The sequence below is a fragment of the Musa acuminata genome, chromosome BXJ2-6 (assembly GCF_036884655.1).
Source record: "Musa acuminata AAA Group cultivar baxijiao chromosome BXJ2-6, Cavendish_Baxijiao_AAA, whole genome shotgun sequence".
Lineage (NCBI taxonomy): Eukaryota > Viridiplantae > Streptophyta > Magnoliopsida > Zingiberales > Musaceae > Musa > Musa acuminata.
In genome coordinates, this window is record NC_088343.1 from 45,026,949 (window position 1) to 45,052,221 (window position 25,273).

The window sequence follows — 25,273 nt, forward strand, 5'->3', positions numbered from 1 at the left end:
ATAGTCGACGAAGAAGAAGTCGGGTTATCGCCTCTCTGTTACCTCTTAGATTGAGATCGTCGAGGAAGGATGATGTCAGATCGACGAAAAGTGTTGAAATTCTTCCGATTCTCCCTCAATGCTTCTTCTTCCCTCCCCACATGCTTCTTCTTCCCTCCCCACAACCAGGTCATAGCCAAGCTGATACCGCTCAGTAGTGAACAACCCACGTATCAATCTGCTAACGAACCGATGCGTACCGTCCAATACCGTCAGTATCGTTCAAAATTAAAATCCTTGTTTTCAAACATATATCCCTAGAGTTATGTAACATTGAAGAAGAATAAACCAAAGGGAGGACACAGAACTAGATGATATCAGTCTCTGCCTCAACTTGAAGGCTCATATAGAAATCAGAATATTTGCATTCTATACATTATCAATCTACATCCCACTTGGCTCGCCAGAGGTGGCATGGCTGCTTGTTGAGAGATCTGCCGAGAGTCTGTCCGGCTCTTCTACAATGGGTTTCATCTCCAGTTTCTTCTTTTCCCTGAGGACAGCTTGCCTGGGTATGACATCCAGAATGAAGCTGCCGCCATTCCATGTGATTGCAGAGACCTTGAAAATTTGGAAAGTAACATGCGTCTTGTAGGACATGAAGATGGGAACTGCAAGGGCCATGGTTGCCACTGTGAATACAGCTTGGAGCAAAATGAACATAATTTGTCGGTTCTTATCACCCAGCAGCCCACTCAACCGCCACCAGATGTTGTTTGCCTTCTGAGCCTTCTTTGAGAGTTCCCTGCATCACCGGCACAAGGATTTCAATGATCAAAAAGTATCTCTCTACCGGGTTATGAACATAAATTATAATCCACAGGAAAAGACTGTTATGCTTCATGTGAAAGGATTAAAAGTGATTCATGTACTATGTTCTACAAGCAACTCAGTATCATTATTTTTTAGTGACAGATTCAGACCGAGTTATCCACTGCAAAAGTAACATTGTATTGCTAATGGGTTGTGGATGGTTTGGAAGGTTAGAAATGATGTTAAGAGTCAAACACACCAAGCACAAGCACACTGGTGTATTTCACCAAGCTGTTGCTATACGGCAACTCCTTCGGAGCTATGCAATAAATAGTTGGACTGTGATCAAAACTGCATTTTTCCAGGTGGCAGACTTCCCCCTCGAGCTTTTTGGATGCTTTTGAAGCTAGAGCCATTTAGGAAGGGCTAAAGGCTGCAATGCTACACAGATACACACAAGGTCATCTAGAATCTGTTTCGACGAGGACTGGGGATATCATCAACTGATCCAGTGCACCACCTTCACAAACGCTGAACATTATCAGAGACATCCAAGACTTGGCAAGTCTTTTTCAAGCTGCTACACTCCGTCACATTTATAAAGGTCAACAGTGTTGGCAACTAGGTACCTTTTTTTGCAAAGACTACCAAGTCCACCTTTTTATGGAATGGGAAGTTTCATTTTGAGCATCTTAAGCTCATATCCTCAGATGCTGAGTGTGTTTCATGTACTCCTCATCTTCTAAGTTAATGCATTATCTTCTCTCTGGAAAAAAAAAAAAAAAAAACTGGATGAACTAAAGAACATCAAGGAGCTTGTTAACTTCCTTAATTGGAAGAGGTAATTGGTTTCTCAAGAATAAAATAATTTTGAATGGCTCTTAGACAAAGGCTCCCTAGACCAATAATTGTTCCAACTTCCAAGAATCATATAACAATAGAGTTCGTCCGGCGTACTAAATTGCATTTTTTTCATGTCAATAGCTTCCAGCTTTCAACATATCATATAGAAATAGCAGAAATCTTAACAGTTACGAGCTTTCTACTGCAGATTTGTAAACAATCAATATCGAGGAATCTAAGGATATCAACATGCACACTTTTATAAGTCGGAAAAATGATAATGGAAACCATTGAACAGTCTAAAATTAAATATGTCAAAATTATAGCTGCTGGAAATAAACAAAACAAAAGGCTCTTGAGGAAAACATATTCAAACCTGTAAGAAGTCATGACTTCGGGGTCTTGCAAGAGTCGCTGACGACGTAGAACGTCCACAATGAGGAAATAGAGAATTTGCCAAAGGGTATATGCAATTAGAGGAACAACAAATAACCATGTCCATAGGTATGATTTATCCTCCACATATGGCCATGACACCCTTGCTGCTCTCCCTGCTGGGTGCATGGCAGCAAAAGTTTCAGGATTCCACCACCGAATAGTGAAGAAAACGATTCCTGAAATGTAGTTCAACATATTCCAAGGGTAAGGAACAAATGCAATGATTGAGATAAAGAACTGTGGAGCAGTAGTTCAGTGGAAGCATGAACCAAACCTTTGAGAAATTGCCATGTAATAATTTCTTTATCCACATTGGTGATCTGATACCAATGAGACCAAAACTCCAATTTGTTTGCTTAATGCAAATTCATTGTTTGCAACTTAAGTACTTTTATGTGTTAACAGAAAATCAAAATTCAGGAGATCCACGTAACTCATGCATAATCTACACGGAAGTCTATTAGTTGATAAACTCCTATGAACACTAAAGGTCCTTGTAAGTCAAATTTCAAATCAAACTAGATGTCCAAGGATTTTGCAAAATATCCATTTTTGCATGGTGTAAACTTTAAAATGCTTCACCAATAGACAATTTTTTTATACAAGTCTATATAGCATTATCCCTGATTTTTTATCTTTCTTTGTTTCTTGGATCCACCATATTCTAGAGTTATGCATTATTGACTTCTCATCGTTAATAAATGCATTGCCTTTCAACAAACACCCTTCTAAAAATGTTTCAGAATCAAGTATTTATAAGCATTGTACACTAACTTCACCAATCACCACTGTTCATCCCCTTATGGAGACTACTTGATACATTCCCAGAAGTACATCTACATCTCAGATATGGAAGCTCATTACTAGTGCATCCCCAGATTTTTCCTGGATAACAGCAAATTAACAATGCTATCTGATTCCTACTCAGCAAAGAGTTCTATCAATCAAATAATGGCAAAAATAAGGAAATAAAGAAATGGAAAAAAAATTTGGGCATCATCTCTCGATGTAACCAGAGATGTCCAAAACAAGTTACACACATCAATAATCCACCTTTATGGCATAATAAAATAGCATGTCAATAAAAAAAATTATTTACATATGTACACAATACATGAATAAGTCACATAAGAGACAGAAACAAATCATATTTAATATTTCTCTATCCAAAAGAATTTTCAGAAAAATGTTAGAGTGGTGCAGAATAGGAAATGAAAGGCTAAAGAACATATATAGTGTATAAATATGCAAGTGTAATTGCTAATTCTGCTATCAAGTAAATAGCTAACTTACCAGGAAAAAGATGTATGAGAACACTGACAAGCTTGTCAACTGAACTAAACACCAGGCTATTACGCCAGACAATTAATGCCCAAGCAAGTGGCCCCTAAATAAGGTCAGATATTAGCTACTTCGATTTTATACATGTTCCATAAAGTTCCAGGGATAAGTTCTTACTTCAGCAAATGAGAAGCAAACCATAAAAAGCTTTTCATTCTTTGGAAAGAAGAGTAGCATTACTAGGAAGAATGTATTTGCATAGTAGCAGAAATCCTGTAAAAACATAAGGACTTGTTAGTATATTGAAATAAAAAGTTAGTAGTGCACAATATTACATGGAAGTAGAAAGGTTGGATATTGCAGTAAATATGTCTCAAAAACAAACACAACATTCTGACAAACTGGAAAAATAATAGTAAGCAGTAAAGCAAAAAAAAAAAAAGAGATAGATAACCATACATCAGAAACCAACATGCAAAGAAGATAAATGGAAATTACATTCTACAGACAGAAAATAACAACCAAGCAATTAGAAATTTATTTGTTATAAATATGTGATGCACAAAGTTTGAAAATCTAAGGTATAAACTATGGGCTGTCTTTTCCCTTTTTCAGTAAAGAGTTGTTATAGCTCTTGAGAGGGACAGCCAGCATAAAGTCTCATCTTTACAAGTTCAAACTAGTTAACTTATATTCCACAAATTGTTACCAAAAAAAAAAAAGGCTAAAGCAAGCAGAAAAATTGTCTGGCTTTCCTAACCATGACTTAACACTTTGATCCTTGAATGGTAACCATTTCTGACAAACCAAAGTATCATGCTGATCTTACTTGTAAGTACAATGTCTACCAAGTATGAGGACTCCTCATAATGTTCACTTATGTTGCTAAGCAACATCAGCAAAGCAGTCAGCTAAGGCCTTGCGATGCCCCAGAATGAGAGAATTACCATTTGAAAGCCACAAGTCTTCAAACATGCTTAGGCAGAACTTTGACAAACCATACAACCATGCAGATCTCACATCTAAGTTCAATGTTTCCTCCTAATGATCACCTATATTGCAAGGCAACACAAGTAAAGGAGTCAACCAGGGCCTCGTGATGCCTCCAGAACGAGACAATTTACCAGTTTGAAGGCCACTAGTCATGAAACACTCACAGATGGTAACCATTTTGACAAACCATAAAACCATGCTGATCTTACTTGTAAGTATGAAGTCCCGTCCTATTTCACTTATTTCTTGCAAAGCAACATAAGTGATTGGATTTAAAAAAAAAACATAGGTGGTTGAATCAGCTAGGGCCTCTAGGGCCTCGTAATGTCCCACAATGAGACTATTTACCAGTTTGAAGGCCACAAATCTTCATACATTGCAATCATTCATGTCATAAGCCATGATTTATCCTGAGCTCAGGATAGGTTGCAGACTTCAATCACAGAAGACGTTTGAGAAAGCAAAAGAAACCCACTTGTATGATCAAACTTTACAATGTCATCTTTGTTGTTGCATATTAGTCAGGTATGTGGACAAAATTATAGTAAATAAATAGGATAAGTTGACCAATTATAAAGATTTATGCATATAAGATACTTCAACTTTACTTTGCAGCCAAAAACTTTATGGATGCTTTAAAGACTTTCCTGCAGGTATACTTCAATGACGCATAGGTATTCTACTCGAGCATTTTAACAGCCAATTATGACACCAGAAGATACAGAACTATAATACAGTTCTGACTTCTATGTCTGTCACAAAAAGGACATACCTGATAGAGCCCAAATACCAAACTCTGAATAGTTGCGCCAATTCAAAAAGAAGAAACAAAAAACTCATGCTCATTGTTCTAAGCTCCTTAACCCAGAAGATTAGAAGATCTGAACCAACATTTTTACACCAAAAAAATATTAACACTTTTAATGAACTATGGGGGCCTTCCAGATGCAGAAAACTAAAAGAAAATGTAATAATCTATTCTAAGTGTTATCAGTAGACAGCACAATAGTTGCTTCAGGATGAAAAATACTTGAGCAAAAATATAAATGCATAACTTTCTATTTAAGGATGGTCACGGGAGCACTGTATACCATTAACAGATATGTTGTTTCATCTTTTTACCCATCTGACATGGGAACCATCTATCATGGGCCACCTTATTCGAAATGAGACACCTCTCTTCCAACAACTCAACAGGGAACCTCTTTGCATGTCATATTCCATTGATTTTAATCTAGCTTGTTTGATCTTTCACTTCTCTTGTTCAATCAACGTCAACGTCCACTTCTCTGACAAAGATATGTAGCTAAATGATATTGACCTACTGTAAGATTCTAAAATATAAAAGGTTGTTGATTCATAAAGATATCCAAATGATGCAGGTAAAGGCTCACATTGAAATAGTGTATTTAGAGAAAAAAAAGTAATATTAAGCACAGTTATGATTCCCACATGATTTTTAGATCTCAGTGAAAGTATGCCAGAGGGGGATGACAATAAATCAAGAAAAGAAGATTCCTACAAAATTTAAAAACTATTGGCAATTTATTTAATAAAATCTACACTGATTAACTTCTTCTGAAGTGTCATGGTTTGTTGTCAAGCATTTTCTGGGTTAATGTATCGAACAAGTATTGCCTTATATCAAAGAAGTTAAAACAGACTAATTATTACGTCTAGCAAATCCGTACTAAGTCAACATCACAATTCAGGCTAACGTTTTCAGATAACACAACAACGTTCGTCATTGTAAAGAATGGAAGATTGACCAAAGTTTCAAGGATCACAGAATGTGTTCTCACCAGGAGGTAATAGTGCCATTTCTTGTACCGATAGTATATCCAACGAAGAGGAACGAACGTGACATAGAAGAAGCAATACACGTAGGGAACATCTTGTGGCCCTAATTGAAAAAAGAAGAACATATCTAAATCGTGGAACCTATATTCACAATCATCAAATTTTTGATAGACGCCAAATCTTTCACCAAACGAGAGAACATGAAACCGATAACAACTTACTAGCGCCCAAAATGAAACAAAAAGCACCAAATCCAAGAACCCCCAACAAATGAGTCACCTGGGTATCAAAAAGAACCAAATAAGGGCTAAAGATCCAAACGTTTAGTACAACAAAGGGTGAAACACATCTGCTCAACCGAAGTACCTTGAATATGATACGCTCATGTTCCTCGGCTTGTTTAGCAATCTTCACGGCTTGCTTTGACAATATCTCCTTCGTCTGCGCCGCTTGCTTCGACAGGATCTCCTTCGTCTGGACCACTCTCTGATCAACAACAATCGAACCAAAATGGAACCCATAGCAAGAGCCAAAAATAGATGAAACAACGCACTAATATGCATGAGAAACTGAAGCATATGTGCATACCTTGGATTGATCCGCGATTCGATGCCGCACCTTCTGGAACGCCTCTCCTTCATCGGACCCCGTCTCACCTTCTCCCATCCCCTGTACTGCTACTCTTCGTCTACCAAATATTAAACGGTCTACTGTTCGTCTAGAGAGAGAGAGAGATGGTGAGGAGGCTGGGAAGGGGGAAGGGTTGTGAGAGACGAAGTCTCGAGGGCAAGACGCGACTCTCTTCCTGCCCCGGTATTTGGCAGCGCTATGGACCCCCACCAAACCGACGCTAAAGGACACCCAAATGAATCTAGACCGTCGGTTCTGACACAAAGACGGTCGGACCTGACCATCTTTCAGTAATAATTGATTATTTGAGTGTCTTTTCTGGCCATTTTTGTCGCTGTGTGAAGCGATGAGCAATAATTTTCCTACTAAGTTTAGATTACCCGCTGTTTACCTGCCTCATAATTGACTGACTTGTGGGCATCCACGTGCAACTCACTCCACGTATCTGTTCGCGACTCCAATCACAAGGAAGGTAGCTGAAGTCGGTGTGTCTAGAAGAGTAAGTAAAGCATTGAGGCGGTAGTTCAGCCACGGAGGACATCCGTCACCCGATTATAAATTATGATGATGTTACAACGGCTAGCTGTTAAGAACGGCATCAAACTGTTGTAACAAAACGTTATAAGCGGAAACACCATATTATTTTATGCGATATTTACCAATGCCGAAATTAGTGAAGTCACTTTCAATTCAATTGGTGGTACAGTGATAGTCGCCATAAGAGCAATTTAATTGATTCATTAAAGGATAATGAACCAATTCTAAAAAAAATCTTTAAATTTAAGAATTTCTTAAATAGTACTCCAACTTTATAATTTTTTCATCGAATATTTTTTAAAATGATTATTCTATTCCTATTGATCACTATCCTTCATGCCACTAATCGTCTCTTTTCATGATCCTTTCATGATCAACAATGAAGATTATCGACCTTGCGAACCTCTCTTTTTATAGTTGCCGATTAACAACAATGAAGAAGTTTTATGGGTAAAGATTAGCTACCCTCTTCCTTTTAGGTCTATGGTCGAGATGCTAGGGGTGAGGGCTGAAAGTGATAATAACTTTGCAGCAATGATAGACGTTGCGAAGATTATGCCTCTATCACTAGGCCTAATGGGAGGAGTTGCTAAAAAATAGGAGTGATTGGTGAGTAGAGGCGATGACAATGGTTCCAATAAAAGCAAAAGTAAAATGATCTTTTCATGTGATCAGGGGTACTTTATCAAAATTTTTAAAAATTATGATGCTTTGTGAGAAGATTTTTTTTTTAAAAAATCATTGTAAAATATTTTTTATTAATTTAAGGATATTATACTTATGGTAATAAGTTGTAACATGAAAATATATACTCGCAAAAAATAAAAAAAAAATCAAATCATTCAATATTTATCTCTAAATGGATGAAAATTTATATATAAAAAATATAATAAATAGAAAGGATTATTTTTAAAATTAAATCAAGATTATTATCTTTCTTTAAAATAATATATATTTGATTTTATATGATTGTAATATATTTTATTCTTATATTTATATATAGAGATCATAACATTATAATATATCAATGAAAAATGGATCAACAAGCTCTTTCAAAAACCTGTGTGAGAGTGGTGTAAAGCTAATGTTTCAAATCTTATCGTCTGTCTAAACATATACGTTTAGAGTACGAGGTATTCATCCTCATCTTGGGATGAGGATGTACTCATCCTCTGAGTGTGTATTGATCTCATCATTTGTTCAGTTATTTATCTAATTTTTTATTTTTCTATTTCTATCTTTATGATAAAAAAAAATTCTTTATTTAAATCTTTTATCATAAATAAAATCCGCTGTGGCTCATAAAAAAATCCACCATTCTTTGTGTTAAAAAAAATAATTTCCATCACACAATCGCAAGCTTTTATTTATTTTCTCACAAGTCAAAACATTATTCTGGTAGTTTGTCATCACAAGCCCACAACATTAATTGGCATAACAATCTCTTATCCAATAATCTTGACACATACTACTTAGGTGGTGAGAACCGGCAGGATGTAGGCCGACTTGGTTCCCAGAACACGGCCCCGCGTGTCGGGAAAGAACTCGAAGCCCGGCAGCTGCGTGATGCTGCCGTCGTATGTGACGCCGATGGGATAGGGAAGAAGATGGCCGGGGAGGTCACCGTCCTGCCGCTCGCCGGTGAAGAGGTCCCAGTACAGCTCGGCGATATTGTTCACCTTCTGCACGCAATGCAGGCTCTCCGGGTGGAGGAAGTCGTCGTCGAGCACGCCGAGGTGCTCGTACCAGAGCGCCATACGGAAGCCATGGATCTGCCCCCTCGCCGGCTCCGTCGTCGACAGATGGTACGGCTGGTACGCCCCCATGACGATCTCGGAGTCCCTTCCTCCGTCCATCGACCGCTGGTTGATGTTGGCCGACCCGCATATGATGTACTCGTCGTCAACTGAAACACAGCATCGGAGACGAGCAACGTAGATTAGGAGGATGTGGAGAAATCAGACTCGTCGCGAGTGAATCGCTGCTACCGCGGTTTCACCTATCATCAGCTTGCTGTGAACGTAGATCATGAATCGCCTCGCCTCCTGAGATCTCATGTAGTTGGTGTCCGGTTTCGGATGCTCCCGAGGCTCGTATTCCCCGCTCCTCTTCACCTCCCTGTTTCCCAAGCAGAAGAAGTTGAGGTACTCCTCGGGGTTGGCTTCCACTCCCTTGGCTCGGAGCGCTTGCGCGACGTCGGTGTACATCATCTCCATCGTCCTCCGCTGCCAGTCCAAGATGGCTTGGCCTTGCCCCAGCTCCGGCGCGCCCTCCGGCCACATGGGCATGACCACATAGACGGCGAAGCGCTCCCCGGCTTCGATCTTGCTAGCGATCTTCAGCGACAGCTCCTTGGGGATCAGATGCAGCGCGCCGATGTCCTTGGGCTCGATGTCGTCGGCCTTCCACCCGAAGGAGCTCCCGATCAAGTACTGGTTCTCGATGTAGATGAAGTTCTTGGCCCTACGAATGGCGTGGATGTACGCGTCCTGAACGCTGCGGTCGATGACGTTGTCCTTCCCGCTGACGAGCCCGACCGCGGCGGCATCCTCCGGGGACTCGGGGAAGCCGAAGGCGGCGCTGGCGTCGATGGACCGGAACAGCTGAACAGTCCACGTGTCTCTGTGCTCGGGGAACATGACGGAAGACGGGGGGATGATGATGTCGGACAGATCGGTGAGCCGCAGGAGAATATCCTTGCCTCCCTGTTTCCTCCACCTCTGCTCGAAGTTGAACAGCACGTCCCAGGCGGCGGGGCCTTCGATCCGGGTGTGGGAGTCGTGCCACGGCTCCCGCGGGCCGCCTCGCTCCAAGGACGCGTCGTCGAAGTTGGGCTGATGGAAGTCGTTGCGGTGCTCCGCGGCCAACGTCCTGAACAGAGAGTGGAACTGCATGTCGTACCTCCCGTCGCAGAGGTCGATGCCGCCGACGAAGCTGACGATCTGCCGCAACGTGGAGTTCCCGTTAGGCATCGCGTGGTCGACGATGACGGTCTTCTGATGATGGGTGAACATGTAGAGGACCTTCACGTCCTCAACGAGGCTGTCGCCCAGATCGGGATCCCGGCCGGACAAGACACAGTGCACATCGCTGCCTTCGAAGAAACGGAAGGTGTCCTCGCAGTGGGTGTCCATGATGCCCCCGTAGTGCACCGATCCGAGTCCCAACGCCGTCCTGTCGTGCCAGATGAGTATGAGCACCCGAACGCCTTGGCTCGCCTTCCTCTTGAGCAGCTCTCCGAGAGTGACGTTGCCTTCGGGCTTCGGCCGCCGGGGGTCTCTCACCAACGTGATCTCGGTGTACACAGACCACCCCGTGATGTAGATCAGGTGCTGGGCGTCCTGAATGGCGTCGAAGATGTCCTCCCAGCATCGGTGGGCCTCGAACTGCTTGCCATCCGCGAGCGGAATCCTGGGAAAGAAGCCGTCGGAGGAGTGCGTGTCCTGGTACAGCGTCACTCTGCAGCCCGGCCTCTGAGAGAAGAACGTGTGGGGGACGCCCGGGTAGCGGATACTTAGCACGCCCCTTCCCCAGTTGGGATCCATGTCGGCCGCGACGAAGCGGAGACTGACATGGATCGCAGGTCTGCCACGGAGAGGACGGCGGTCCTCGTCGAGAATCTCGAGCCACCGGTCGACCTCTGCACAGCCGAGGAGCTCCTCGGTGGACAAAGACGCCCTTCCGACCACTCTGGCTCCGATCGGCTCCTCGAGCTTGACGGTGAAGACCACGTTGGCGGCCGTGTGGGCGCAGTAGATGTGGAAGGACTCGTTCCAGCGGGGATTCCCGTGGTGCCCCGAGATCACCCTCGTCCGACCAAGTCGGGCCATCTCGATGTCGATCGTCGCGTAGAACCTGCTCCACCCCTTTCCGAAACTCACCGTCTTTTCGACGGCCTCGACGAGCTGCATGCAGCGTCAATCCAACATGAAAGGAAGCAAAAGGAAGGGAAGGGAAGAAGGATTCAGTTAGCTCAGGCACCTCGCGGACGAACTTGGGAGCATGGCGGGTGATTCTGCAACGGTCGGATACCGACGTCGCCTCAAAAATCGTAGCATGCAGAACTCCATGCAGCAAAAACTGCGACATCGCTTGCTTGCTTGTTGACAGACTCAGAAAGAAAGAACGACAACGTGAGCGGAGAATCTCTCTCTCTCTCTCTCTCTCTCTCTCTATCTGTCTATATATCTCTATCTATCTATATATCTATCTCGTAACAACGGAGAACACATAAAACATGACAAAGATTACCGTGCAACCAAAAAGCGTTCATGCTTTTGGAGTAGATACTTACATGTCAACATCGATGATGAGGATGCATCTCTTCTAGCGAAGCCATGGATGAAGTGGTGGCAACATTGGCAGACACACGAATCCTCCAACTGCAGGTCAGACGGACGCTTTACACTGGTGGATATGCATGGCGGAGTTTGAAGAGCAGAAGACTGCTATCGCTCATCACCCAATTCTCATAGCACAGGTTCTTCCTATGGTGCTGCCACTCTAATTGTTTGCCATTTGTCGCCATCATCAACTGTCGCCCACCACATCATACGGTCACAAAAGCATCTTCATGATATCCCCAACCGTTGGTCTGATGTTAAAGAAAGTTAATATATTGGTCTTGACATCCTATTCTATTGATTATTGTACTTGTGCATTCTTTAGTGTAATTGATATTTCTTCCTAGTTATTTTTATTTTTTTAAAAAGAAAATTTATCATAATGTGAGACTCCATTATACATAGGATATGTTTGATGAGCTTGATCTATACTTACACATTATAATTAATTCTCATATGGTAATTTTTTGGCTTTTAGTTTTTATTTTTTATTACTAAAAAAGAAAGCTATTATTGCTTCTATAAAAATTGCCCCTAGCATCAAACACATGCCTTCGTATACTTGCACCCAACTAAGAATGGGTCACCAGTATCACTTCTAATAACAAAACCAATATTTCTCTCGCATTAACTCTTTAATAGAGTCATCACAATTCAACTTAACCACCCCACCTGAGGGCAGGTTCAAGAAATATAATATGAAATTTTTTTATGCATGATGCAATCAAGTAATTTGACCTCGTCATTAGGGAGGATTGCTGCTATTGTTCTATGTAAAATCTTACAAAGAAAGGAGATAACTTAATTAAAAATCATATCATTTCTTACACATCAAATATACCAAAGGCCAATAATCAAAGCATCTATCTAAACCATCCTCATCAATCCATTTACGACTCACCCAATCCACACACAAGGAAAAGTTCACCTCAAATTTGGCTTCAAAGAGATGCCATAAAGAAATAGAGAAGGGACATTGAAAGCAACCATGATGGATGGATGGATGGATGGATTCAACAGCAAAATCACAGAAAGGGCAAGAATCATGTATGCAAATATCAAATCGAGATAAAAGATAAAAAAAAAAAGGTAGTGTAAAAGCTTCCAAGTTCAAGTTTTACTGATCATATGGTTTTGATGAAGATTGTTTTCATGCGATTGTTTGTCTACAATGGAGGTGATTCGACTTGTCTTATGGAGTTCGTTGATATCATAAGCATAATCGATGGAACTAAGCTGGTTAGAGTATGAGATTGAAGGTTGGTGGCCCTCCCTCCACCGTGTGGCTATTTCTGTAAAACAAAACAAATGTTGAAGGTTTTCGACGATACTACTTAGATGTTTGTCTAAGCTAATTTGAAGTCTTGTAAGCACTACAACTCCAAGAACCCTAGGTGAGAAGGCAGTGAGGGGACTACTTGCAAGAGTCGTATGTGTTGATCACCGTGGGGAGTCATTCTTATAGTGCATCATGAAAGGAGAGTCAAAGGGGATTCCTTTATCGTGGCATGACGATCAGGCATCCTCTAATCGCAGGAGGAATGCCTTTCTCCAAGGTTTGTATTGGTGTGATCTGCAGTTTACGTGTGTCGAGTGATCCAATCATATCCCATATTAGATTGTGCCAATCATCCTGTCAAACTGAATCATGACACATGGCCGATCACAAACTTTTGTATCTTGAGAAGCCTACATCGGTGTTGGCGGTGCAATCCATCTCTTCGTCGGCGATTTGATTTTGACCGTTGATTGTAAAAAGGTCAATGCAGGGAGAGAGAGAGAGAGAGAGAGAGAGAGAGAGAAAGAGTGGTTTATTCCACAGGTAATCTACACAAGAAAATAAATTTGAAGAGACATTTGAAGGATCTTATCAAGGTCCTATTTAAATAAAAATAACATACACTTCCCTAATGCACCTAAACGATGCATTGAGAAAAAAAAATAAAATAACAATCAAATGACTACTAATAAGGGTAGCTTTCCACAATCTTAAGAATCTTGAAGGTTGGTTTCGTGGAATCAACAGCACCAGCAGCAACAGCCTGATTAGTTCATCGTCGTTGCAGCAAAGGGCAGCCTTTGATGATTATTTCTGAACGAGACGGTAGCTCTCTGGAACGGAGGGAAGGTAGATGTTCCAACCACTCTGGCAGACTCTTCATGTTGCTGCAGCCAATGATCTGTAGGCTTCGAAGGGAACTGAGCTGCTTCATCTCCTCCGGCAAACATGTCAAATTCTGGCATGCGGAGATCTGTAGTTCCTCCAGGGAGGTCAAGCCCCAGAATCCCTGGCACGTCGTCGAGGATGCCCCAAGATCTTGACACAAGGAAACCGAGAGCTTCGTCACATTCCTAGCCATGTTTCTGAGATCTGCTGAGCTGTAGAGCTTCTCGTTGTTCATCCACATTGTCAATGTCGTAATGGATGGGATAGAATAGCTGGGCGGCTCAAGTTTGGGGCACTGTATAAATTGTCAAGCGAGCAAGACGAGGGAACAAACCATGTCTGTCTTCCATAGGCATCAACCATCCCGTCAAGTTTGACATTTGAGACAGAGTGAGACTCTCCAGCGAGGGAAATGTGCCGGTCTCGCCATAGAAGGAGTCGTCCAGCTCGGCCACCGCATCCATACCACTGATCTTGACTACCTTGAGAAGTGGTAATTGCCCAAGTGGGGGCAGACCACATCTTTTCAGGTTGAATAATCTGATATCCAGGAGTGATGTACGATAATTCAGTTCGTTAGTCATCCAAGAAGGTAACTGTTTACCCGTGTACAGGATCAACTTCAGTGACCTCAAGCTTGCGTTCGGTCGAAGGGCTTCGAGCACATTCTCCTGCGGCTGCTGCTGCATTTCATCTGGATGTTCTTCTGAATCGAAGCGTTCCCAACGGAGCGTCAATGCCTCAAGTTTCTCTTTTTCCTCTAGCTTTACTTGTCTTGCCACTTCCGGATCCACCAACTTGTTGAGCTTATCCAACCAAAGCTCACCTTCAAGATCAGAGAGCGGCTGGAGCTCCGTGATGCTTCGCCCGAGCTCATCACTCGCCACGAATCTCGGCAAACTCTTGAGGCTTGACATTCGTCCGATACCGAGAGGCATGCGAGTCAAGGAGGGACAGCGGAGTAGGTTCAAAAGCTTGAGACTCTTCATCACGCTGTCCAGGTTGTCAGGCAACTCCTCCAGGAAATGGCACCCTTCAAGGTCCAGCTTCTCCAAGCACAGGAGCTTTCTGATTGATCCGGGAAGCGTCCGAATTCTCTGACAGTCCGCCAGTACCAAGGCCTTCAACGTCCAAAGCTTGCCTACGGATCCAGGAAGTGACTTCAAGTCGATTTGTGAAAGGTTGAGGTGCTCCAGTCGGAAAAGTTTGCCGACCCATTCCAGCGAACTTCCTGCAAGCAAGGAACAAGCTTCAAGGTCCAACTTCTCCAAGTACCGAAGCCGGGTGATCGATTTGGGAAGTCTGCGGAGCTTCTGGCAGTGAGAGAGCTTCAAGATCCTCAGTTCGGGAAGGTCACCGTTCCATTCAGGGAGTGTTTCGGTGTCGCTGTGTGAAACGTTGAGGTAAACCAGATTGCAATGCGCTCCAACCCCACGAAACAATTTTCCGAATGTGATTCCACGTACATGCAACACTCGGATGAGTGTGAAAGTTGCGAACTCGATACCTTCAGCATCGTCCGTCACCTCGCGCTTCTCATTTGATGATGCAGTTAGTAGCAGCAGTGTGCGCAGCAGCCATGGGGAGCCTTTAAGGAGCACGTCCATCGGAAACTCTGGTGACCTCGGATCACAAACGCATGACAAGTGCTGGCAGATCGAAGGGAAGCCTTTCGTTTTAAAAAGCGTCGAACCAAAGAATTCAGGCGTCAGCGTAGAGTGGACACTGCTGGAACCGACATGCTGTGCAAAGTAGGGGAGAAGGTCTGGCATTTTGTATGCCACCCTGCGAGGCGTGCTTTCACCGTCATGTTCATCCTGCGGCTCGCAGAGGACGAAGGCGCCTTCCTGCACGAAAGCTTTGACGTAGGTATCGGCTTCATCCAATGATATCGAGTTCTCCGCAGCCCACAGGTCGACCATCTCCTCCCTACGAAAACGGTAATCTTCCGGGAACAGCGACAGGAATGTGAAGCAATCACGGAGTATGTCCGGCGATAGCGGACTACGTGCGCCACCGTGGATCAATCTTTCATACACCTGCTTTATGTCGGAACAAAGTCTAGGAATATCTCCACTAGGTGGAGTGGATGAAGTGTACCAAATACTTTGCGTTGCGGTGCAGCGAATCTTCATAGCTAGGATGATCAATGACAACGGATGCCCACGGCATACGTCGCCGACCCAGGAACGGTGCTCCAGATAATCTGGCAGCATAAAATATGCATGTTCTTGGAACAGAAGCCAACCATCTAAGCGTGACAAGCCACCCAAACTGAAGGAATGATGTTCGATGAGCATGGTCGATTGAAGTGCAGTGTTGGTTGTGGTTATGATCACCGTGCTTCCTCCATACAGGCACGCCTCCTGTAAGGCCTGCATCAGCCGTTGCCACAAATCCGGACGAGCTATGTTGTTGATGTCAAGTAGAACAATCAAAAATCTCATTCCAATTAGTGATTCCCGAATTCGATGCACTGCCGAATCGAACAGAAATGGTTCCCCATCATCGACCCTATCCGTGATCGGAGGTGCTACCTCTTCTCCTACTATGAGACTTGTTGCGATCTTGAGCTCCGTAACTGGCAGATAGCGAAAACGATTCCAACCATTCGTTGCTGCTTCACAAGAGTAGTATCGGTCTACTAGCATTGCAGCCTCGAAATTTTCCCTCTGACCGTCGTAAATGACTCGGGCCAAGGTCGACTTGCCCGACCCCGCTATGGCAACGATCAGGATGGCAACCAAAGGTCCACCATGATGATCGAGCAGTTCATTAATCTTTGTTTTATCATCCTTTCTTCCGCGAAAGTTTGCAGGCATTGGGAATGTTAGTTTGGCAAGTCCCATAGTCCTACATCGGGAAAATTAGACTTGTTGTCTCGTCTTAGAACTATAAATAAGAGTCTGGGCTTTGAAGTCAGATGTACCACAGGCACCACAAGAGGTACCACAGGCAGCACAAGAGGCACCACAAGAAAACCTGCTTACGGTTTGGGTTTTTTCTTGTTTAGTAAGCTGGAGGTATTTTATGGCCTAGGAACATCTTCCTAAGGCATTTGTAAGTGTCCCACTTTTGCAGTAGTAATTTGCTTCTCTTTCGTCTGTGGATGTAGGTCAATTGACCGAACCACGTATATCTGGTATTCTGGTGTTTTGTTTGTTCTTGTCGCTTTTATTCTTTCCGCTTTATTGTCTTTGTTGTGTTGCCAAAATTATCCTTTGGTAAATATCCTGGGACTAGCTTTAACAAACTGGTATCGGAGCCTGGTTTTGGGATCTTTTGGCAACAATGACAATATCTAAGGCCCGATCCAGCATCATTCTAAATCTCTCTGATGAGGTTTTACGGGAGGTAGCTATGTAGACTACGGCTAAGAGCATGTGGGACAAGCTTAAAGCTTTGTACATGAAGAGGACAGTGGAGAATCGTCTCTACTTGAAGGTACATCTATACTCTCATATCTTAATAAGTTTGATTCTTTGGTTATGGATTTGGAGAATATAGATGCAAAAATTGATGATGAGGATAAGGCTTTGTTACTCTTGTGTTCTCTTCCCTAATCTTTTAAGCATTTCCGTGATACTTTGATTTATGGAAAAGAAATAGTTTTATATCAAGAAATTAAATCTGCACTGAAATCTAAGGAGTAGATAGACAGGAATATCACTGGGGAAAGTAGAGAGAATCAGGCTGAGGGTCTGGTTGTTAGGGGGAGAATGGATAAAAGAGAATTTGATAGTAGTAGATCTAAATCTAGATCTAAATCCAGACATAGAAATTTGGAATGCAGATATTGTCATAAAATGGGGCACATTAAATCTGATTGCTTTAAATTGAAAAATAAATTAAAGCAAAAGGAAAAATTTGTTGAGAAAACTATTGAATCCGCTGAAATTAGTGTAGCAATTGATGAGAATGTTGGAAATATTTTTTCTGCTATTGATGACAGGACGAGGTCTAAAAATGAATGTATTTTAGATTTAGGTTGTTCTTATCACATGTGTCCCAATATGAATTTGTTTTCCACATATGAATCTTGTAATGGTGGAATTGTTTTGATGGGCAATAATACCACATGTGATGTTGTTGGTAGAGGAACAATCCGAATTAAAATGCATGATGGTATTATGAGGACGCTCACTAACGTTAGACATGTTCCTGATTTGAAAAAGAATCTCATCTCTTTAGGCACCCTAGAGGCCCTTGGGTGTAAATACACAGCTGAAGGTGGAGTTATGAAAGTTTCTAGAAGTGCTCTTATTGTTATGAAAGCTTGTAGGTCTGGTAGCTTGTATATTCTGCAGGGAACTACTGTCACAGGTTCGGTTGCAGTTTCGTCATCATCATTATCTGATTCTGACATCACCAAATTATGGCATATGCGTTTGGGTCATATGAGCGAAAAATGTTTGAGCATATTGAGCAAAAGAGGTCTACTTTGCGGACAGAGTACTGAGCCACTTGATTTTTGTGAACACTGCATTTTTAGAAAGCAGAAAAGAGTCAGCTTTACTTCTCCGGTAGTTCACAAAACGAAAGGTACTCTTGACTATATTCATTCAGACCTTTGGGGTCCAGCTCAAGTTCAATCTAAGGGTGGTGCCAGGTATATGTTGACTTTCATTGATGATTATTCCAGGAAAGTTTGGGTTTATTTTCTGAAGCATAAAAATGATGTTTTTCTAACCTTTAAACAATGGAAGGCTTTGATTGAGAAGCAAACATGTAAACAAATTAAGCGGCTTCGAACAGATAATGGCATGGAATTTTGTGAAGGTGATTTTGAAGAATTCTGCAAAAATGAAGGAATCGTTCGGCATCGCACTGTTAGGATGACGCCTCAGCAAAATGGTGTGGCCGAACGTATGAACAGAACACTCTTGGAGAGAGCGAGGTGTATGATCTCAAATGCAGGGTTGACAAAAGACTTTTGGGCAGAGGCGATTAATATGGCCTGTTACGTTGTCAACCGCGCTCCTTCTGCAGCACTTGATTTTAAAACTCCAGAGGATGTTTGGTCAGGTATTCCTGCTGATTACTCTGATTTTAAAATTTTTGGGTGTCCAGCATACATGCATGTAAATGAAGGAAAATTAGAGCCTCGGGCTAAAAAGTGTATTTTCCTTGGGTATGCTTCTGGGGTGAAAGGATACAGATTATGGTGTCCTGATCCCAAATCCCCAAAATTTGTAATCAGTAGAGATGTTACTTTTGATGAATTATCTATGCTATCTTCTAAAGAAGAATCTACTAGTTGTACAAATGATAGTGCGCAGAAGCAGGTGGAGCTTGAGATTGGTAGTTTATATTCTTTTAAGTCGAACTCTTCTACTAAAAGAATGTCAGTAGGTGGTCCCGAGTCTACTGACGCAGATGATCCAGAGGAAGAGCAATATTCTATAACCAAGGATAGACCACGGAGAGATATTCGACCACCACAAAGATATGCAAATTTGGTTGCATATGCTTTGTCTGTTGCAAAAGAGACAAGTGAAGTTGGTGAGCCTACTTCCTACTCAGATGCAGTTTCTTGTGATAATTCCGCTAAGTGGTTGATTGCGATGAATGAAGAAATAGAATCTCTTCATCAAAATAGAACTGGGGATCTTGTGAAGCCACCTTCGGGTAAGAAAATTATTGGATGCAAATGGGATACCATTGCTGAGGGGAAAGTCCTTGTTCAAAAAATTCATACGAAGGACAATCCAATTGATATGTTTACGAAGCATGTTTCCGGTTTACAAGTTCAAGCTGTGCTTGGACTTGGTTGGTATTCATTGTTGGTGATTGCCTGTTGGGGCTTTTTTGAAGAAGGTGGAACAAGTTTTGTTGGGACATGCCAAGGTAGAGATTTGTTAGTTTGGCAAGTCCCATAGTCCCACATCGGGAAAATTAGACTTGTTGTCTCGTCTTGGAACTATAAATAAGGGCCTGGGCTTTGAAGTCAGATGTACCATAGGCACCACAAGAGGCATCACAAGAAAACCTGCTTACGGTTTGAGTTTTTTCTTGTTTAGTAAGCTGAAGGTGTTTTATGGCCTAGGAACATCTTCCTAAGGCATTTGTAAGTGTCCCTCTTTTGCAGTAGTAATTTGCAGTAGTAATTTGTTTCTCTTTCGTTTGTGGATGTAGGTCAATTGACCGAACCACGTATATCTGGTGTTCTAGTGTTTTGTTTGTTCTTATCGCTTTTATTCTTTTCGCTTTATTGTCTTTGTTGTGTTACCAAAATTATCCTTTGGTAAATATCCTGGGGCTAGCACTAACAGGGAAAGGAACCTCAACTACTTGCGCCGAGTCTACTTCGGAGAACACCTTCCCGGCCAACATGACAAGGTCGTCGAACACCTTCACCGTTGCTCTCAATCTGCGGTCTGCAGCAAAGCGGAACACCGACGTGATGCGGAGCAAGAACTCGCGCGCTGCGTTCGCCACCACCGGTGCCTTCGTCTCCCGTGGCAGCCGCCTAAGCTTCAGCTTGTGCAGCAAGTCCTCCGCACGCAGGATTGCCTCTTGCAGCTTCTTCAGCCACTTCTCCACCTCCTCTTTCTTGTCAGCTGCTTGTTGCTTCTCGGGATAGGCACAGACTCGGTGGATGACGCAGAGGCGTTCCACCAGGGATGACAACCGGCGAGAAAGGCGCAGACGCAGCATCGATTCCGTCGCTGCGAGGGCGGCCGCCTTCGTTTTCAGCCGCCGCAGCTCTGTTGCTAACATTGCCGCCATATGTGGATCTCTCCGTCCTCACAAAGTACGTCCACCACGGCGCTCACTATGGCAATTAGGGATGCCGAGATAGATATGGCTAGGGATGATCGGTTTCTCTTTTTCTTGGATCAAGAAAACGATGGAGTAGAGAATAGGATTTGGAATCCCCTCCTTTGCTTGTCTTCCGACAAAGTGACGAGAATTGCGTTCATCAAAGGAACATCGAGATGTACATAAATATCATCATTCAATTTTATTTGTTTGCATTCAATACTAAAAGAACAATTATCATAGACAAATCACAAGTCAAAATAATATGAACATATGTGATCGTAATCATCATCATAAAATGAATCTTAATCCAATTAAGTTGACATAGAAGATTTGCGAAAGTGGACCTATATGATTTGTGAAATTGAGTATTTGGGTTGGTCTGAATCAATAGCTTAAGATAATTAACTCAATTAAACTAATATTTATTGGAATTAAAATCTATTCAATTATGTTCGAATTGGTTAACCGAACCGAAAAATAATAATTTTAGTTTAAATTATTTATAACTTTCGAAGCCAAACCATTTACGAATTGATTTGGACCGAACTAATTTTAGACCATTTTAGTTCTAGTTTGATTCAATTTGAACACCCTACAAAAGATTTGAGTGGGTTCAATTTCATCCAAGAGAAGAATATTTGCCTAAGAATACCATAACATGAAGGCCAAGGCAATGAATTTGAGATTGGGTTTGGGTATACATGTGCAACTTTAATGTGAATTTTGAGAAATAGATTTGAGTGCTTACGCAGTTGTCGTAGAATGATACGAGTATTTGATAAATAATAGACAAAAAAATTATATATATATTTTTTATTTTTTTATTTAAATTATATTTTTATTTTGATAAAAAAATTATATTTATTTAAATTAATAAAAATAAAAATAATAAATAAATAAATAAATGTTATCTTGAAATTTCTTTGTATGGCCATAATCATATAAATGAACATATAATAATTTTTAGAAAATAAATAAATAAATAAATAATTTATCTTATAAAAAAAAATCATGTTGATTTCTTTCTAAATCATATTGACAATCTTATGATTTTAGATAATATCATAGGATACTTTAAAAACTACATTAGCATCCTACAAATGCTAATACTACAATTAGGTAACATTCGAACATTTATAATGCAACATTCAGGCTAAATATGATTTGAAAAAAAAAAACCAAAATATCAATTCACATTTGAAATATACATTGCTTACCCTCTTATCATTTATGTTTATAGCAAGTGAATAAACAAGTTTATATTCATGTTTATGCCTTGAAATCATGTGCTAAATAAAACATTGCTAGATACTTGCTCTTGAGCTTTTTGTTCACATACGTGATGGATTTGCATCGTCAACACATCAATTTGACATCTCAAACACATGATCTTCATCCTCTAGCGAATCTCTCAAATTGCATATCAATAATATCCCACAATTTTGGGACCCTTGTATTCTTCACCACGAACTTTGAAATCATCAGGTTTCCCCTGCCTCTCTCCCAGCCAAGCATACCGATCGGTATCGGTCGGCGCAGCCGATGCTGCTGCATTGCCTGAAATCGAAAAGAACAAACGCATGAAGAACTTGTAAGCGATCACATGTCTTCCAAGTGATTTCATACTTCTTTGGGTAGAAATGGCTTCAAGGATTTCACTATGTTTCAACTCATACAAGATCTAAGTAGCCTCCAAAGTTGTTCTCGATTTTGTACTCAGATGAGCATGATTCGAATTGTTCTAGATTTTTGAAGTAATATAATTGTTTTTCCGAGGAAAAAATAAAGAACATACCAGGAAAATTCGAGCACAAGACTTCAGTGTAGTACTTGCAATCCCTGCCTTCAGGCCCATTGTAAGGTGGTCCGAGGACATCCAGCACCGCGCAGGGGGTCACTGCAGTGAAACAATGCATGTTACCTCCGGCCGCAGGATAAAGTATGGAGGTCTCACAAGGCGCGTTCATGACGGAATCAGTGTTCAGCTTCGCCAAACAGGCTCCTGGAATGGAAGAAGGAATGATGAGTCGACGACAAGAGCAAGATCAGGCTGCACAGAACATGATCACATCAACCTCACCATTAGGTGATCTGATTTGCTTGCTGGAATCGACCCAGTCGTAGGACCTGATGTGCATCGATCCGAAGAGAAGCTTGCTGAAGACAGTCATGCCTGGGTGATTGTGGAGTGGAATGACAGCCGCTCGAGGGAGGCAAAAGATGCCAATCTGCAAAATGCAGTCAAGCATTTGGTCTCAGAAGGCTGCATCTGCAATCCGATGCATTCGTTGATTGCAAGATTTGAAGTTGTTCTTGTTGTCGGGATACCGAAAACTTGGGGCACTGATGAAGGTGCAGATATGTCACCGGAGGAGTTCCCTTGAAGTCCTGGAAAAATGGCAGGTTTGGATGCAGGCCAACATCAGCCGGTTTCATGCCATCTGCATGAGAAGAAGACAACAAGCTCAGCAAGAGGTGTGACCCTGCTAATATATGCTACCTCAGAAGATGCTGCAAGAACAGCCATGACAGCATTTTAGATTGAATTCCACATTGCCACAGAGGAGAAGAAGAAGAAGAAGGATATGCTTGGCAATCTAAAACGTCTCGAGCTGACAAGCATCTTTACTCTCAAAGTTCCATGAATCATGGACATGAGGAATCTAAGATGCCTGGCGCTTCACCTTGCCATGGCCTGAGCTATCTACTTTGACCATTACAAGAAAGCTGATGGCTCAAGAACTCAAACAGCACATATCTGAAGGTTCAGGAAAGCAAAAGAAGTGATCTTTTTCCCCAAACAAAACTAAGATTCATGGGAATCGCACAGATTAGCATCAGAACAAAAATCCCATGCAGGAAATCCTCTTGAACTCGGTCAGAACACAAATCTCACGCAAGACAACCGAAGCTTGGTGGGGCGGTGGTACCGAGAAAGGACCGGAGGTGCCCTACGTCGCCCGGCAAGGGGACAACCCCCGGCCCGCTGTCGGCGAAGACCTCCTTGCACGTCTCCCACAGCCTCTGCACGACCGTCGGCATCGGCTCCGCCAGGGCCTTCTTCTGCTGCCTCTTGCTCTTCTTCCTGGAACAGCAACTGTTCTTCTCCTTGGCCACTTCGCCGCTCCCCTTCTGCTTCGCCAGTTCGCCGTCAATCCTCATAAAGATTGGAACTTTACGAGAGTAGGGATTCCAACAACTCGAGGAATGGGAAAAAGATGTGATCTTGGCGCATCCAGAGGACTAAGAAACAGAGCAAGACACAGCTGCAGGGTATGTGTTCTAATTTCTATGCAGAACTCAGAGGAGAAATCTTTGTGTTCTCTGTGCTCCTTCTTGGTGGCTCTTCCACAGGAGGAAGAAGGTGATGGAGATCCAAGAATGGCTTGGTGGTATCAGACGAAGAAGAAGAAGGTAAGAAGAGCTTTTCTTGCATGCTATTATTTTCTGGGTGAGGTATCCAGGGACCTCGACAACAAGGGAGATTCTCCAGTTTCCTGTGGGCTACTCCAAACAGCTATTTGGATTGCTATTCCCTTTCTCGATTGTTTTAGTGCCGCAATCTTGATTTTGGTGATTAGACGGCAGTGTAGAAGTTGACATCCCTTTACCTCCAACCAAAAAGTTTTTGTTAGCATTCTTGGCAAGCACTCGAAAGAAGGAACAATGGCTTGCAAAAGATGAACAGTATATGACCATTTTAATGCTAGCAAATATGATCAATCTGCTGGTCATAGATTTCAAAGAAATACTGCCGCTGAAATATTTGAATGATTTTGTCGATATGATGGATCGATTACTTTTTTGGTCCACCGAGTCAAATTGTTGAATGAAACATAGAATTCAAAATCAAATGTACTATAAAAAATGTTGTATATCCACACCAAATTATTAGAGTCACAAATCAGATTAACAGGTTTATGGGAATGTACGAAAAAGAAATAGATTCCACCACCCTTGTCTGCCAGTTCATCTCAAAGCTACTACCATGGATGACTTGTTCCAGTTGGACTTCCAAGATAGGCCTCATTCATCGACTGAACTAGAAAACAAATGATCCAAATAGACTCAAAAAGTCACCAATATTTCGTGTTTGTCTTAGAGATTTGACACCTTAATGTAAGGCAGTGATGCATCCATAAAATATTTGTGCTTGATGCAGCTAAAGCTATCCCTTCTCTGACCAAATCTGGCATGAAAGGAATCTAAATTCCCATTTCCAGATCAGTCAACCAGGTTAGATTTTGCCCCATCTATCATTGCTGCCATTAGGCCTAAGAGCTACCCTATGGCACACAGAAATATGATGCACTTGTTAGGCCTTTGAAGCTAAATGGATAGAGAGAAGTCATATTGGGTCAATCTTTGGCTGTTTGTTGCAATCCTACCAACTCATCGAGAGAGAGAGAGAGAGAGAGGAAGGAAGGATGAGTGCACCAAAACAAAAGGTTTCTTCTTGCAGTGTATGGCAGGACAAAATGAACCATAACATACAGCACATACTTGCAGCAACTTCCTACCATAGATGTTTTGAGTGATGACCCAAGTATTGCTACAGCAGGAGAATATGACATCAAGCTAAACCAGAGGCAAAAGGCTCAATAACAGGAGGTGGCTGCTCTCTGCATTATGCTGACCTATCTACAAAGTGCACATTCTCCATTTGAGGATCCTTCTGATTGAG

The 25,273-nt window shown here is 42.1% G+C and overlaps 4 protein-coding genes across 5 annotated transcripts; all 4 read right to left on the reverse strand.

Annotated features, from left to right (window-relative positions):
* Positions 1-236: 236 nt before the first annotated feature.
* Positions 237-6,954, reverse strand: LOC135615945 (glycerophosphocholine acyltransferase 1-like). Of its 2 annotated transcripts, none has more exons than XM_065115052.1 (8): positions 6,736-6,954; positions 6,514-6,621; positions 6,369-6,426; positions 6,150-6,250; positions 3,532-3,627; positions 3,367-3,460; positions 2,012-2,249; positions 237-784 (listed from the first exon to the last, which is right to left on the reverse strand). In XM_065115052.1, exons 1-8 carry the CDS (start codon positions 6,811-6,813, stop codon positions 424-426), a joined length of 1,134 nt encoding a protein of 377 aa, XP_064971124.1. In that variant the 5' UTR covers positions 6,814-6,954; the 3' UTR covers positions 237-423. The 2 variants fall into 2 exon arrangements, with proteins under 2 accessions (XP_064971124.1, XP_064971123.1); XM_065115051.1 differs by having other exon boundaries at positions 6,514-6,633; positions 6,736-6,952.
* A 1,705-nt stretch (positions 6,955-8,659) lies between these two features.
* Positions 8,660-11,488, reverse strand: LOC135615946 (phospholipase D alpha 1-like). The gene is made up of 3 exons (XM_065115053.1): positions 11,296-11,488; positions 9,314-11,219; positions 8,660-9,220 (listed from the first exon to the last, which is right to left on the reverse strand). The coding sequence occupies exons 1-3, from the start codon at positions 11,401-11,403 to the stop codon at positions 8,787-8,789; spliced, it is 2,448 nt and encodes an 815-aa protein (XP_064971125.1). The 5' UTR covers positions 11,404-11,488; the 3' UTR covers positions 8,660-8,786.
* Positions 11,489-14,105: 2,617 nt separating this feature from the next.
* Positions 14,106-16,673, reverse strand: LOC135614019 (putative disease resistance protein At3g14460). The gene has a single exon (XM_065111010.1). It carries the CDS (start codon positions 16,671-16,673, stop codon positions 14,106-14,108), a length of 2,568 nt encoding a protein of 855 aa, XP_064967082.1.
* Positions 16,674-21,771: 5,098 nt separating this feature from the next.
* On the reverse strand, positions 21,772-24,082 carry LOC103990010 (plant cysteine oxidase 2-like). The gene is made up of 5 exons (XM_009409016.3): positions 23,520-24,082; positions 22,918-23,030; positions 22,670-22,817; positions 22,385-22,591; positions 21,772-22,146 (listed from the first exon to the last, which is right to left on the reverse strand). Exons 1-5 carry the CDS (start codon positions 23,749-23,751, stop codon positions 22,013-22,015), a joined length of 834 nt encoding a protein of 277 aa, XP_009407291.2. The 5' UTR covers positions 23,752-24,082; the 3' UTR covers positions 21,772-22,012.
* Between the last annotated feature and the right edge of the window lie 1,191 nt (positions 24,083-25,273).

Coding starts and splice junctions, on each gene's coding strand:
- LOC135615945 (XM_065115051.1), bottom strand. CDS start 6,813: ATGGGAGAAGGTGAGACGGGGTCCGATGAAGGAGAGGCGTTCCAGAAG. Junction 6,427..6,513: donor ATGAGCGTATCATATTCAAG/GTACTTCGGTTG, acceptor TTTGATACCCAG/GTGACTCATTTGTTGGGGGT. Junction 3,628..6,149: donor AATGGCACTATTACCTCCTG/GTGAGAACACAT, acceptor ATGTTTTTACAG/GATTTCTGCTACTATGCAAA.
- LOC135615946 (XM_065115053.1), bottom strand. CDS start 11,403: ATGTCGCAGTTTTTGCTGCATGGAGTTCTGCATGCTACGATTTTTGAG. Junction 11,220..11,295: donor CTCCCAAGTTCGTCCGCGAG/GTGCCTGAGCTA, acceptor CGCTGCATGCAG/CTCGTCGAGGCCGTCGAAAA. Junction 9,221..9,313: donor TCACAGCAAGCTGATGATAG/GTGAAACCGCGG, acceptor GCTGTGTTTCAG/TTGACGACGAGTACATCATA.
- LOC135614019 (XM_065111010.1), bottom strand. CDS start 16,673: ATGGGACTTGCCAAACTAACATTCCCAATGCCTGCAAACTTTCGCGGA.
- LOC103990010 (XM_009409016.3), bottom strand. CDS start 23,751: ATGAGGATTGACGGCGAACTGGCGAAGCAGAAGGGGAGCGGCGAAGTG. Junction 23,031..23,519: donor GCACCTCCGGTCCTTTCTCG/GTACCACCGCCC, acceptor CTTCTCATGCAG/ATGGCATGAAACCGGCTGAT. Junction 22,592..22,669: donor GCAAATCAGATCACCTAATG/GTGAGGTTGATG, acceptor CTTCCATTCCAG/GAGCCTGTTTGGCGAAGCTG.